Below are 14,560 nucleotides of genomic sequence, written 5' to 3'. Positions count from 1 at the left end.
TATAATCTGTAAATTTCTTTTTAAGAAATAATTAAGAATTCCATTCACTAGTTTTTTATTTCAATAAATGCAAGATTGAACAATGAAATAAACAGAATTTTGAGTGCTATTAAAATTTAGCTTTATAACTGCATTATAACTGAAAATTCAGTTGAGTCAAAAGCAATTCCAATATAAAGTGGTGAAACTGAATTTGTACGTTAAAAATTGACAGTTAAAAACATTTTTTGTTTAGTTCTAATAAACAAAATATATTTTATCCGTGTTACAAGTTTTAAATCATTTCCCAAGTATGAGTTAGTAAAAATGGAAAATTCCTGAACAAATATAATTATTATTTGAATATATCTTATCCGTTTATAAAAATATAGATCTCCAACATTTTATAATTTAACTATATTGTTATGATTTGATTAAATATAATAAATACAGTTTAATACCATTTGTAGTTAATGTAATATATTAGTAATTTATAGATATTTAATATTTTGTACAATCTCATGTTGTTCTACTCTAATATAATATTTTATACACTTCATCATATCTAACCATATAATAACATTTATTATAGCCCATACTATTTAAAATATAATAATATGTAATGTATATAAAAAAAGACAAAACTAAATCAACAAAAATCTAATAATATTTTTATTTTGACAGTATTCAAGTATTATTATCATATAAGTAAAAAATATATCTTAAATCTGTTATTCCTAAAACTAAATTTACATACACATATATATATATATATATATATAAATATTTATGTATATTTTATGGAAAACCCAAATTATTGATGTTTTCTCTAATAATTAACTACAAAAAAAAGCTCAAGATTCATTAACAAATAAACCATTCTTTGTTAATTAATTATTTCTTTTTTACAGTATCATGGAAAACGGAGAAGAAAAATGTGGGCATCTAATTGAAGCACATAAGGAATGCATGAGAAAAATGGGTTTTAATATTTGAATAGCAAGCATTCCTAAAGTCTGATGTAAATGTTTTTTTTTTTTTTTTGTACAAATTTACATTGTAGATACATTAATTTTGTCTAGTCTATTAAATGTATTAATTTAAAAACCAAACACTATTTAATTTACAAGTGCTTGTTTAGATAATAAATAAATTAAATTACAAAACAAATGATTTTCTATAAACTACAATATTTTATTAAAATCACTACCTGTAATGGTGGATTTTAAGTGTGATTATATTATAAACATTAAACGTAGTAACTTGTAATATAGGTACTAGAACATTCTAAAAGTGTTAAACAATATAGTTCGCATTTAGGCTATAATTTTATTTGACGGGATTTAGAATGTATAAAAAGGAAAATTAAAATATTAACAAAATCTGTAAGCTCTGCAAAATGAATTGTAGTTTCTTGATAGTTGTTATGAACCACGGGTAGATTTAATTGTTTTGCCACTCTGCAACAATTAAAACATTATTAGGTATTAATCTTTGTAATAAATCTGGTATGTTGACCAATTTGAAAAGTATTTCAAAACTATTCAAAGGCAAAGAAAAGTAAATAATGAAAATTAGAGATAACCAATGAGCGGAGGTAGTTATAAGCCTATTCTAATATTTAACCCAGCATCTAACTGAGATCCAGTCTACACTTACATGCTACAACTTCCAGAAAAATAAATTCTCCTCAAATATAAATTTACAATACTGCTGAAAAATTATTTATCACCAGAGATCAATTTGGATATATATATGCTAATTGTCTAGTAAGTCAACTACCTTAGTGATTTTCAACGTGTTTCAAGCGACAACCAAAAAAAAATGAATTTTTCTCAGCACCTAAAAGTATTTCTATGTAGACGCATGCATAGGTTTTTTCATAATTTATGTAATGGTGACCCTAAATAAATAATCATCTGGCGACCCCCGGCTTGAGAATCACTGATCTACCTAATAATGGGTTGTATACAGACAGGAGTAAAATAATGTGATACATACATTGACACTATTCATACGGACATCAGTTACATAAATACACATAAGTTATTATAATAATTACTAAAAATAGAATAATTATTATTTCGATTAGATAGGTCAAGTATAAAAGCTAGTAAACACGTAAAAATCTGTAATAGACGTAATGGACAAATATTTGAGAAACCCATAGTTAAAAGCAGAGTTCAATGACAGAGAAAATGTTACTTACTTCAAATTCTGAATCACTTGTGATTATGCCACTGACTGTGACTAGTTGATACTCTTTTGCCTTGAATGTGTACATAGATTTTCTTATATGTGACATAGTCGACATCCCAGCTTCTGTTCTTAATTTATCATAATGACCACTTGGATCTAATACTAAAAGTAAAATTGTTCCATCGGATAGTTTTTCAACACCGACAACAGTTCGACTATGACCTAAATAACAACAAATAATATCATCACTTACTGGTGTAATTTATTAGCTTTTACCAAGTGTGCAGAAAAAAACCAGTATAATTACCTTCATGTTGTATATAAACTGGAGGAATAAATTGTTTTTTTCTATTGCTAAAATGTTCATACAACCAATGAAACATTTCTGGATGAGTATTTTTTGAACCAGTTGGTTTTCGAAAGTCTATTAATAATGTTCTGAACAATCAAATATATTGAATTATTAGATACGTTACATGACAACATTATATAATGTAAAATGTTAATCACATTATGTTTTTTTCCCATTCATTGTACATAAAGACCGATCAGAAATGTGTGAGGGACTTTAAAAGAATCATATATTTATTAATTTAAAAAAACAACTTATAAATCAGTATGTTAATATGTATGTTTTTTGCAATCAAATATAAAGTTAAATCTGCATTATTTGTATTGATGGTATAAAATTAGTCCAATGACATTTTTTCCACCTAGTTCAAAATGAAACTTACTTAATTTTCAAAGCTGTTAGCATAGTAACAACTTCAGTGGCTCCAATCCATTTCTTCGTGTTGTACACAGTACCACCTAGTTGTTCTCTACCAGGTTCATCAATACCCATGCTCCATGATTTCTCTAAATGTTGCTGTAATCTCGATATGGATGGCATCCAAGCACGTGGCAGAGGTCCTTTCTCAACTTCCCATACTCTTGATATATGTTCATTGTAATCCATTTGTAAAAGCATACTGGACATCAACATTTGCATATTCCTGTATCCACATCCCCAACCTTTGTCACCATAAGTCGATCTATAATGGTCGGTCGGAGAAGCCAAATGTAATTCTACTACATTTGGTGATGATGCACTGAAGTGACGAATATACTCAATCAAGTCTAAAACAATTAAAATAAAATGTATAACATAAATACTAAACAAAAGAATAAAATTAATATTTAAAATCTGTCAATATAATATTATAATCCATGTATTACACATGGCCAGTTATGCTCACTGTAAGATACATTTTTGCTAGTAGAATCATTCTGAAAATCGCTTCCATATGAACTTAAAAATGGTGACCTATCATTATGCATATTGTTTTTTACATTGGTGACACCCGTTGATTTTATGTCAAAATTACATTTCACTGGTAAAATCATACTTTGTTTTGATGATAATGAACTACTAGATGAGTGATCATCAGTTGAATTTGGTTTTCTTAACATTGCAGCAGGAACTGCATAGTTTTTACTAGTACTGGGCAAGTTAAAATCTAAATTATGGCTACTGTTTTGGACAGAATTTTTTTTTTTTGATTCACTTAAAAGGCTTAGATTAAATTCATCTTGATAAGGTACTTTTTCATTAACACTTGATAGTTGCATATTTTTGGAATATACACTTGATCCAGTTTTTTCGCCGATATTTAAAACTTTGTTTTTTATTTTCTTCAATTTTTTTCGACACACAATTTGATGACACATCAGATTATTTAAATCTATAAGATTCTCACAAAACTCGCACGGAAGAGTGACATCATTGTTTTCATCATGACATTTATTTAAAAGATCATTGTTTGTTTGACATTCAGCTTGATGAGTGTGTACATTTTTTAAATCAATGATTTTGTTGCAAAACTCGCAAGGCAGATATACTGTTTCAGAAGACATTTTGTATAAATTTCACATTCAAAATTCTTTAATTTTCACATTTCACAAAACAATTCCAAGAAAAACTACAAAATTAAAAAGTGAATATGCTCAAAAGTTTATAACATTACTTAAAATAACAATAAATAGAATGTTGTATAAATTGTGTTATTGTAATGTTATTAGGTACTTATTACTTCAGAAAATATAAGAATCCTTGCTAAATAGATTAATATCAATGTTATTAAGTTATTTGTCTTTAATCATAGACATAATATAATACAATATTGATATATATATAATAATATGTCTATAGTATTTAATAAACAATAAAAAAAAACATATGGTTGACAATTGATAAGATAAAAATATCATAGTTAGTTGTTATTGAAATTATAGTTTAACATAACCTTGTTTATAGTCTTGATTAAAATATAATACAAATCAGTAAATCATTTTTTTTTGTCATTTAAAAAATTATCAACAATAAGTCAATAAGTACTTTAATCAGTTTAAAGGGCCCGGTGCCAGTTAATCAAAATTAAATTTTATATTTTAGTTGCCACCTTAATTATAATACTTTTCCACTAATCTACTACCCGATACCTATTTAAGAGGAGCTGATAGGGTGTATTATATGGAGAAAAAAATTACTTCACGGGAATAATTTTTAGACTGTAGAATTGTTAGATTTTGATAACTATTTTTTTATCTGAAAGAAAATGACTTCCTACAGGCCGCATCAAACTCAAATTTTTTATTTTATTTTAAATAACGGTATAGTATAATTTACAAAAAAACACTTAAAATTGTATTATTTTTGAAAACATATTATCAAGTTTGAGATTAAAATATTTAAAAATAGACTTTGATGCGGCCTCTATAAATTAAAAAAAAAATTATCAAATTTGGTGATTCTACAGAACAGGATAATTATTACCGTAGAGCGTATTTTTGTGTACAAAATTACACTAGCACTAGGTGCCTTAATGTTAAATACTGAACACAGATGGTTTTCTTTATTTAAAAATTTCTTTGTTGACAGTAATTGTATGTGATTAAATTATATAACCTTGTAGCAATTAAGAATCATATTATACCTAATAATAGTATATTGTATACATTTTATGAACCACAAATATTGTTAAAGAAAAAAAGCAAGCTATAATATAACCAATAAAAATCCTTATAATTTTCATTTTATCAGTTATATTGTTTTTATGTTTTAGCGATCTTCTTAGTCTTAATAAAACTAATTGAAATAAATGTGGTAACAATCTAGTATGTTGTTGAAGATATAAAATCGAGAAACTCATTTTGAGTTGGTTTGCTGGCCTATATTATGTATAATTTATTTTTATAATTATAAATTGGTGACGGTTTTAAACCCCTTTTGGAAATGTTGATAAATTACACAATTACATTTGTAATAATATAGAACAATTAAATTAAACTAAAACTAAAAGTTAAGACAATAAATATGGTACAAACTACACATTAAATCATTATGGTTAGATTAATAATAAGATACCTAACTATTTCACTATATAATTATATTGATATTGGTAATCTATTTTACTATTATTATTTATTTTAAGTCATAATGATGTATTATATTTACAGTGGATTCCGCCTTATGTGTACACCGATTAATATGGGAAAAAGGTAAGGTCTGATCCCAATTCCAACACATACTAACTAACTAATTTCAGTTTATATGGTCTAACCTAACCGTTTAATGTGGGTAAATGAGTTTGGTCCCAATGTATCCACAATGAGCAGAATCTACTGTATATCTTATAATTGTTATTAACTTTTGAGTAACTAATTCTGAGAACCTTGTACAGTTGTATTAAATTAATTTTCTAACTTTATAACTCAAAAACAAAAATGTATGTACCTACATAAATCAAAACAAAACATTCAAAAATTTCAAATATATGTATATGTAGTAAAAATAATAAAAAAAAGCTAAAATATTTTGAAAATTAAATCAGAAAAATAATAGTTATTATATAGTTTTGAGCAAACATTGCTGACAGATGTATTTTCACTGAAATAATTGCCACCTATTTATTTTCTAACTATAGTTGTATTCAATTTAAAACAACATATTTTATTACAAAAGATATGTAGATGGCTAACTTGTAACCAAATTATATACTTATAGCCTATAAGATTAGGTTTGGGTCATTGGGTTTTTCATTACGACTTAAGTGTGTTCAGTGATATATTACTAGAAAAATGTATTGATTTACTTAAGCTCTTATTATGCCAATTAGGTACAAGTAGTTTGTACTTTAAGGTTGTCTATGGATATTTCTAGTAATATTTACATAAAAAAATGAAAATAAATTGTATAATATGATTATAATAAATGTGAAATGTACACATCTTGTAAGAGTTTGGACATAATATAACATATAGAATAGGTATATTATACAATATACTCATTACCACACACATACTTAAGCAGAACATTTTTTTTTTTTTTTATTTATAAATACGCCTCAAAAGCAGAAACATTTTATTATAACCTAAAACATATTAAATAAATTTTGAAAATGAAAAATACAAATTATCAGAATATTTTCTTTAGGTCACTGAAAATTCTAATACGCACAGGTATACACGTATCATTGTAAATTTGGCGAGTGTATGTGGTATACATAACTGATTATGCCAGGGTTTGAGGAACAATTTACAAAACCACCAAGTACCAATGGCGTCATTTTTTTTTTGGGGGGGAGGAGGCAAGATGGGCATTTGCCCCTATCTGATTTTAAAAGCGGGCTGATGGGCCGGTGTCCAGTTGTTGCCGTTTTACCATTATTATATTTTATTAAGCGAAGCGAGCGGTTTTTTTTTTACCCATTCGGGCCGGTCAATACCATTGCCCCCCTCTATTGAAAACTGAAATGACGTCACTGCTAAGTACTACTGAAGAGTAAATAAAATTTGATTGAGTTATTCCTAACTGTATAAATAGACAGATTTCAATAAATAATAATTTTAACAATTAAACTAACCTCTAGTAGCTGATTCACCAGTATCAAGTCCTTTACTTTCAGCAATTTTTATTTCATATATTTTTTCATAGTAATCATAAACCGTTAATTCGCCACTGGATACAGCTTCTTGTAGGTTAGTCATAGTTTGTTGATTATAATTGCCTTTGTTGTCCATCCCATAAGCAGCTTGTAACTTTTGAAAATCTTCCTGTTCTTTATGTTTCATACGTTCACGTTCTTGTTTTTCCAATTGTTTGGCCAAAAGCTGATCATGATTGGTTAAATGATCTTGAGTAGGTGGTGTTGAACCTAAAAATAAAAAAATTATATTGAAACATTTTTATAATCAATATATAGGTTAATATAATAAGTAATAACCAAGGCTTTTAACCTATAATAAAAAATTCCTTTATTGGTATCCGGGTTTTTAAAATGAAATTGGATAAATACAATCAATTTAACTCTTTTCGTGGCAATTAAAAAAATATAGTATACATATTTTATCAAATGTTAATATGTAACAAAAAAATTTAAAAACCGGTCAAGTCAGACTCGCGCTTGAAGGATTCCGTAACATTATCTATAAACATGTTGGTAACACTACTTATATTATATATTCTAGGATTTTTAGTAATTGTTGTTATAGCGGCAACAGAAATACATCTGTGAAAATTTCAACTGTCTAACTTTTATGGTTCATGAGATACAGCATGGTGACAGACAGGCAGCGGAGCCTTAGTAATAGGGTCCCGTTCTACCATACAGAACCCTAAAAAGAGAAAAATTCCACCTTTTGTAATTGCATGGTATCGGGTTAATTCTGATCCAAACACAAACATTTTTTATCAAATAGATTCAACATTTAAATTAGTATCTAATTGGAACAAGGAATGTATTTGTTTTGTACAATGTTTTTGTTTATTTGTATCTGCCTTCACGTTTTGGGCAGGAAATATCATAGAAATCTTATAAATAAACAGTGGGAAAATAAAAACATTTTGTTTTTGTTATAATTCAGAAAGGAATAATTGTATTCTTGAAACACTAAATGTATATTGGCATTTTTTATACATAGTGCAAATATCAAAATATTTTTGCTCTATTTGAGTTATTTAGAGATATATAATTTTTTATTTTTTGATATAATATTTAAGTATTTATAGTTAAAACCTAAATTTTTATACAATTATACCAATACAGCTCAAAAATATAGTATAAGGTTCTTTATAATAAGTTTTGTTTAGTAATTAAAAAAAAAAAAAAATGCACTGTTATTCTTTTTAAGGGCCGTTCTTAAATGTCTGGTTAAAGATAACCGACACTTAACAGGCCGAATTCTGCCAGTAATAAAATCTGTTATCGGTCGGTTAACGTTAGCTGACACTTTACCGGACATTGTAAGAACGGCCCTAAGTGTCTTAAGTTGAAAATAATAATTTTAGTGATGTTGTATTACAAAAAATATTAATATTCTAGAGGCTTGAAACACCCCACCAATTAATATTAGTTATATTCTAATTTTTCAACAAAATATTAGAATTAATTATTTTAAGCTATTTTAACATTTGAAAAAAATACATGTTTTATTTGATAGCAGGTTTCCTAATTCTGATTGAAATTGTGCACATTTCAGAACATTTTAAATATAATAAAACTTATTCAATATTACATGCTTTGAAATTAATACTTTTTCTTAAATATTTTACCAATACAAACAAATTATTTTGTTAAATATTTAGTATTTTTATATACCTAAACCTATTCATAGACATATTAACAATATTCATTATTCTGTGGGAAATATAATCAATCTGTCATAAATTGTAATAGAGAATGTTGTAATAAATACAATAAAATAGGCAAACAGTTTTAAAAGTTGCCATATCTATTATTTGTTATAACTTATAGCCTATTAATCTAATGACAAGTTGTTGTCATTTGTTTATTTGTTTTTCTATTCAGTACTTTTATTTTTTTTATATAATTACAATTGTTTAATGAATGTTAAATAAAAACTATTTGTTAAATATTTCATGGTTTTTAATAGGTACTTACATATTTTGACTTTTTTATTACATTAAAATCCGCGCCCAAATAATTAATAAATGAAAATTGTAACTTGTAAAAATCCAAACTACAGAGTTGTTATGATTAGTTTAAGAAAATTGTGCTAAAAAATTCTAAATCTAAATTGTTCCAATATACCTATGTACCTATATGTTACTAATATGAAATTTCTTAAAAATGTATTCTATCAAAAATAATTAATTTTTAATTGTATTGGTTGCTTTATTAATTTTATTTAGACATATATCTTGCTGACAAGCCTATTCAATTTTCATGGGCACACTGTTTGTTAATGGCAATACAATTTAAGCGTATTATAGTAATTAGTAACTAGATTAATTTGTAGAGAACAAATCATAATATATATGTATTGTATTCAATTGTATTGGAGTTATAAATTGATAAATAATTTTCCAACGCACACTAGCATACAAATTAAAACAGTTCATATCAGTAAAAGAATAAAGTACATAAAATAGAATAGGTATTAGGAATACCGTATTACCTCGGTAATGTTGCTCAATGTGTGCATCCAAATCTCTTAAGCTATCAAAATTTTTCATTCCGCATATCACACAACCTTCGTTGATATTTTCCAACAACGGTATCCTCTGACTATCACAGTCCTGCAGACATAGAAAAAAACATGATATTATAATGACAGTAACAAAATTAATGGGGTGCGGCAGCGACGGACACTGTGACGTCTTTACATTACCGTTTGAGGGCTAACAATATCGTGGTGTTCTTCGTTTATGTGAGTTTCGAGATTATCACAGTGGTCAAACGCCAGTGGGCATATCGGGCAAGGGAAGTCTACGGTTCCCGGTCGACGGGGACTGCCAGGGTCAAAGTGCATGCGATTGACGTGTTGCTGCAGACGGTCGGTGTCCAGGTCTACGTAATCGCAGAGCGGACACCTGACGTCCGAGTCAGCGTCCAGTTTCCGACGTTTGGACGACGAACCGACGCTTGGCGATGGGCTCGTGGAGGAGTGGACGTGTCGTTCCGTTATATGGTTGGAGAGTTTGTTTTCTGTCAAAAACGATTCGCCGCATATCTCGCACACCGTCTTCGATCTCAGCGACATTTCTCAGCAATACGTTTGGAAAACGCGACAAAAGAGAAGACGGGGCAGCGAACGGTCTGGACGGAAAAGGAGTATCCGTCGCCGAAAGTCGTTAACGTTAATCGTCGTTGTCGTCGTCGTCGTCGTCGTCGCCGTCAAACAGTAAAACAGTCAACGAAATACGAATGGAGAGAAAATATGTTTATGAAAACAAGGCAGAAAAATTAATTTTAGATTCCTCCTTTTTATTCTTCGTGTGCGTAATGCGTGTATAATAATAATAATGTATAATGCAATATTATGTGTGTATATAATATCACACCGAGCATAATAATAATATAATGTTATTATTATATTATGAATTACGAGTTACGACGATTCGATTATCAATATCCCAGAACCAGATAACAAAGGTACGGGGCGACAAAGGTTGGCCAACGCTACGGACTGGCCAGCTGCTGAACGAGGTCATCGTCGTCGCGGTAGGGTTCGATCCACAGACTGCACTATTAATACAGAAATCTGTGGTTCGATCCGTCGAATGCACAGAGTAATATATATATATATATATTACTCCATGGTCGAATGGCGGATGCTGGATACCCACAGATATAATCTAAGCAAATATATTATCGTGTATGCTTATAATATTTCTGTACGGTCTTTATAAGACGACGGACCCCACGGACCCCAGACAGACGGTGGACGGATCACGGATACTCTTCGTTATGGTATTAATATTGTTCGTTCGCCCCTTTGGCTTTTACCATGATGTAACTAACTGTTAGTTAATAGTTTTATAGTTATAACATGGCTTTTACTACGATCGGCCGAGTAGACGTCCCGTTGTAAATTGTAATGTCGGATAAAAATCTCATAACCACGGTACGAATGGCAACACTTACTTGGAACATCTGTTCCTGACATCGAAACATATGATTTTTTTTTCTTCTAGGCTCTTATTCTTTAGTATTTTTAAGCCAATCACCAAATTGAACCACTTATCAGTGTTATCACTCAGATACTCAATAATATTGTTGTTTAATTTAATTATCAATTTATCATTTATCTTAGCTGCATGCCTGCACGTGTGTACGCGGTATTGTCTTCCCGATAATATTTTTTTTTATACTTATGCCTTTCCGGGAATTCCATTTTAATTTTTAACTCAATTACAGTGCAAGGATGTCGACTCACAACAGGCCACTGAGGAAAATCCAGTCCACCAAGTCGGCGTCAGACAACCGGGAGGTGCGCAAGGTGCCCGTGCCGTCACATAGGCTAACGCCGCTCAAGGAACACTGGTTAAAGATCTACACGCCCGTCGTCGATCATCTCCGTCTGGATATTAGATTCAACGTCAAATCGAGAAATGTGGAAATCAGAAATCCCGTTCCCGACGACGAGATCGGCTCGCAACACTTGCAGAAGGCCGCAGACTTTGTCAAAGCGTTTGTCTACGGGTTCGAAGTGGAAGACGCGTTAGCATTAATAAGACTGGACAATCTGTTTGTCGAATCTTTTGAAGTACGTACCAGTCGTGCCTATATACGTTTAATACATTATACACTACTATATCATTTAGTTATAGTCCAATTGTGGTGCTTATGCTCCCGTTAACATTTTTTACCAACCAACTCGACAAGTATTTTAGATTGTAGGTAGGTATAATATTGTATCATGCCGGTCTTATTTCACGCTGAGTAATTAAAATGGCAAAATAAAAATGCATTTCATGCTTATACTTTGTCTTTTGAAAAAAAGTTTAGCGCATGTACACTGTTGGCCATCAGAGCATTGTGCGCACTATTATTACCTACGTATTACGATGGTGAATGATCAGCATTGATGTAGCCGATGCAGCCATCATGTTGACTCGGTACCACGACTGTTACCGACGACCTCTGTCGTTGTTACTAGTGTCTTGTGGGGGCATGGTTATGCGCAAGATTGACTAGTACCTTTCGTAAGACAGAGTAAAGTTTTTGTTATTCTGAATAGAGATTGACAGTTTAAGTAGGCACTAGGCTGATCATTATCAGAACTATTTCAGTATTGAACTTATTTTCACGCTCGATAATCCTAATCACCTTTAGTTATAGAAAAGGTTATCAAACCTAAAATATTTTTTTTCATGATTTTTCTGTGTATTTGCAAGTTAAGGTACACCACTTATGATTTGAATGCAATACAATGTTTTAAGATTTTTACAATACAACAAAGATGCACATCACACTTAAGGGGATTCGATGCCGTGATTTTCTGTTTTTGTCTAACACACGTGACATAGTATTTTAGACGTGTTTTATGCCAAACATACCAATTGATCTAATGAAGCGATAAGGATTCTGAAAACAGATTTGAACTTATCGTCAAGTCTACTTGAAATTGACTTACCCACATTTTTGATATTATACCCCAAATTCCTAAAAATTTTATATTAAAAAAGAGTATTTAAAGATTGTTGTATTTAAATTTTTGGAGAAGTTAAAACCAAAAAAAAATAAAAAATGTGGGAAAGTCGATTTCAAGTAGACTTGACGACAAATTCAAATCTGTTTTTAGAATTCTTATCGCTTCATTAGATCAATTGGTATGTTTGGCAAAAATAACATCTAAAATAATATGTTGCACGTGTGTTAGACAAAAACAGAAAATCACGGTATAAAATCCCCTTAAGTGTAATATTGGTGTATCATCTATGATATACTTTTAAAAATATTGTTTTATTTATTTCCCACCTAATCAATTGACAGCCATAAACTTTTTTTAAAATGCGTAACAACTCACAATTTTTTGTAACTCACTTACTATTCACATCCCGTCTAGTTGCAACTGCCAATTTTTAGTAAAATATTTTTTAGATCCATATAAAATATATAAACTGCAATTACATGAAAATAATGAAGATCATAAACAAATTATGAATAAAGACTAAAAAAATGAATTATTAATGAACATTAAAAAAAAATTTAGCACACTATATTTAAACAATTGCATTAAAAGTAAAGCTCTAAATAAAAAAAATATACAGTGGTGATAGCAAACAATTTTTTTGTGGGAAGTAGTAGTTGTTACAAAAAAATAGTAACATCCCAACCACCAAATATAAATCTGATATTCATATAAGTACGTCTATATTTTGTAAAAGCTAAAGATGTAAAATAATAATATTAAAAATAATAGTTTAAATGTATGTAGTTTTTTTGAAAATATTAATATTGGTTATATTTTGATTTAGGTGAAAGACGTAAAAACATTAAAAGGAGACCATTTGTCTCGTGCAATTGGACGATTGGCAGGAAAAGGAGGACGGACAAAGTTTACCATCGAAAACGTTACTAAAACCAGAATAGTGTTAGCAGACACAAAAATTCATATACTAGGATCTTTTCAAAATATACAAGTAGCTATGAGAGCTATTTGTAATCTTATTCTTGGATCTCCACCTTCTAAAGTTTATGGACAATTACAACAACTCTCTAAGAGTAAAGTTCTATAAAACTGTATATGTTAATATTAAAATAAAAAAGTGTTTTTATTAATAGATAATTACAATCTGTGTAAGTTTGTGTACAATAAGTAATTTTGGTGACAAAAAATTTTCATTAGCAAATTGAAAGAGGGATGCAATGTTCACCTGGAAGTGCTACCTAACATGTTAATTAAGCAAGTACTAGTCTTGCTGCAAGACTGAAGTTATTTCCTAGGCCACCATACTTTTAACTGTCTTTTAGGATTTTTGTGATTTTTATACTTTAAAAATAGTGTGATGGATTGTTGTGATATTGTAGGGTTGTTACATTGGAAGAATACATTTCTCATTCAAAATATTATACATTTACCTATTCAAAACACACAGATAAAAAATTATACAATTATGTCTAGTTTTAAATTATTGTTCTCATGAGTCATAACTGAAAATCGAAAATATATAAAAACATTTTTTTTTTTAATTATTGGGTAACCGCCAGACAATTTACATTTTTGTAAAATAGGTGTCAATGTTTATTACAGATATTTGTAGACTCTAGTGTAATATTAACAATTAGGTAATGGAAAGTCTAGAACTTACAAAATCCAAAATATGAACATTATAGGTGTACAGACGTATAATTTATATATATAAATTGTGAAATTGTATGGTATTAAGTATATTTGTGAACGTAATATTTATAAAAACCAAGATAAATTAAAATATTTAAGTGTACATCACAATCTAAGATATACATATCCACATTTACACGGTACGCAGCGGCAACCAGTCTAAAGTACAGGTAACACAGCAACCGATCTACACTTTTGTCAACCGCCACCACAGACTACGACGATCGTGCCGCAAAAGCATAAGGCGGGACGG

At 29.3% G+C, this 14,560-nt stretch overlaps 2 protein-coding genes across 4 annotated transcripts; one reads left to right on the top strand and one right to left on the bottom strand.

The window, feature by feature from the left end:
• Positions 1-638: 638 nt before the first annotated feature.
• On the bottom strand, positions 639-10,589 carry LOC132941258 (zinc finger-containing ubiquitin peptidase 1-like). Of its 2 annotated transcripts, XM_061009227.1 has the most exons (7): positions 9,850-10,589; positions 9,637-9,757; positions 7,083-7,373; positions 2,913-3,297; positions 2,486-2,616; positions 2,189-2,400; positions 639-1,439 (listed from the first exon to the last, which is right to left on the bottom strand). In XM_061009227.1, the coding sequence occupies exons 1-7, from the start codon at positions 10,219-10,221 to the stop codon at positions 1,404-1,406; spliced, it is 1,548 nt and encodes a 515-aa protein (XP_060865210.1). In that variant the 5' UTR covers positions 10,222-10,589; the 3' UTR covers positions 639-1,403. The 2 variants fall into 2 exon arrangements, with proteins under 2 accessions (XP_060865210.1, XP_060865211.1); XM_061009228.1 differs by lacking the exons at positions 7,083-7,373; positions 9,637-9,757; positions 9,850-10,589 and adding an exon at positions 3,417-7,048.
• Positions 10,590-10,791: 202 nt separating this feature from the next.
• On the top strand, positions 10,792-13,752 carry LOC132941262 (RNA-binding protein pno1). Of its 2 annotated transcripts, none has more exons than XM_061009234.1 (3): positions 10,792-10,931; positions 11,379-11,727; positions 13,442-13,752. In XM_061009234.1, the coding sequence occupies exons 2-3, from the start codon at positions 11,386-11,388 to the stop codon at positions 13,700-13,702; spliced, it is 603 nt and encodes a 200-aa protein (XP_060865217.1). In that variant the 5' UTR covers positions 10,792-10,931; positions 11,379-11,385; the 3' UTR covers positions 13,703-13,752. The 2 variants fall into 2 exon arrangements, with proteins under 2 accessions (XP_060865217.1, XP_060865216.1); XM_061009233.1 differs by lacking the exon at positions 10,792-10,931 and adding an exon at positions 11,195-11,299.
• Positions 13,753-14,560: the final 808 nt, after the last annotated feature.

Source organism: Metopolophium dirhodum, chromosome 3 (genome assembly GCF_019925205.1).
Source record: "Metopolophium dirhodum isolate CAU chromosome 3, ASM1992520v1, whole genome shotgun sequence".
In the NCBI taxonomy this organism is placed as follows: Eukaryota; Metazoa; Arthropoda; class Insecta; order Hemiptera; family Aphididae; genus Metopolophium; species Metopolophium dirhodum.
The sequence above is the reverse complement of the archived record's forward strand: the minus strand, read 5'-3'. Positions and strand labels throughout refer to the sequence as shown.

What these genes read in the sequence shown, in the direction of transcription:
- LOC132941258 (XM_061009227.1), bottom strand. Translation starts at nt 10,221, where the DNA reads ATGTCGCTGAGATCGAAGACGGTGTGCGAGATATGCGGCGAATCGTTT. An exon ending in ATATTGTTAGCCCTCAAACG is followed by an intron (nt 9,758 to 9,849) that starts GTAATGTAAAGA and finishes CTATGTCTGCAG; the next exon opens with GACTGTGATAGTCAGAGGAT. An exon ending in CAAGTGATTCAGAATTTGAA is followed by an intron (nt 1,440 to 2,188) that starts GTAAGTAACATT and finishes TAATTGTTGCAG; the next exon opens with AGTGGCAAAACAATTAAATC.
- LOC132941262 (XM_061009234.1), top strand. Translation starts at nt 11,386, where the DNA reads ATGTCGACTCACAACAGGCCACTGAGGAAAATCCAGTCCACCAAGTCG. An exon ending in TGTTTGTCGAATCTTTTGAA is followed by an intron (nt 11,728 to 13,441) that starts GTACGTACCAGT and finishes ATTTTGATTTAG; the next exon opens with GTGAAAGACGTAAAAACATT.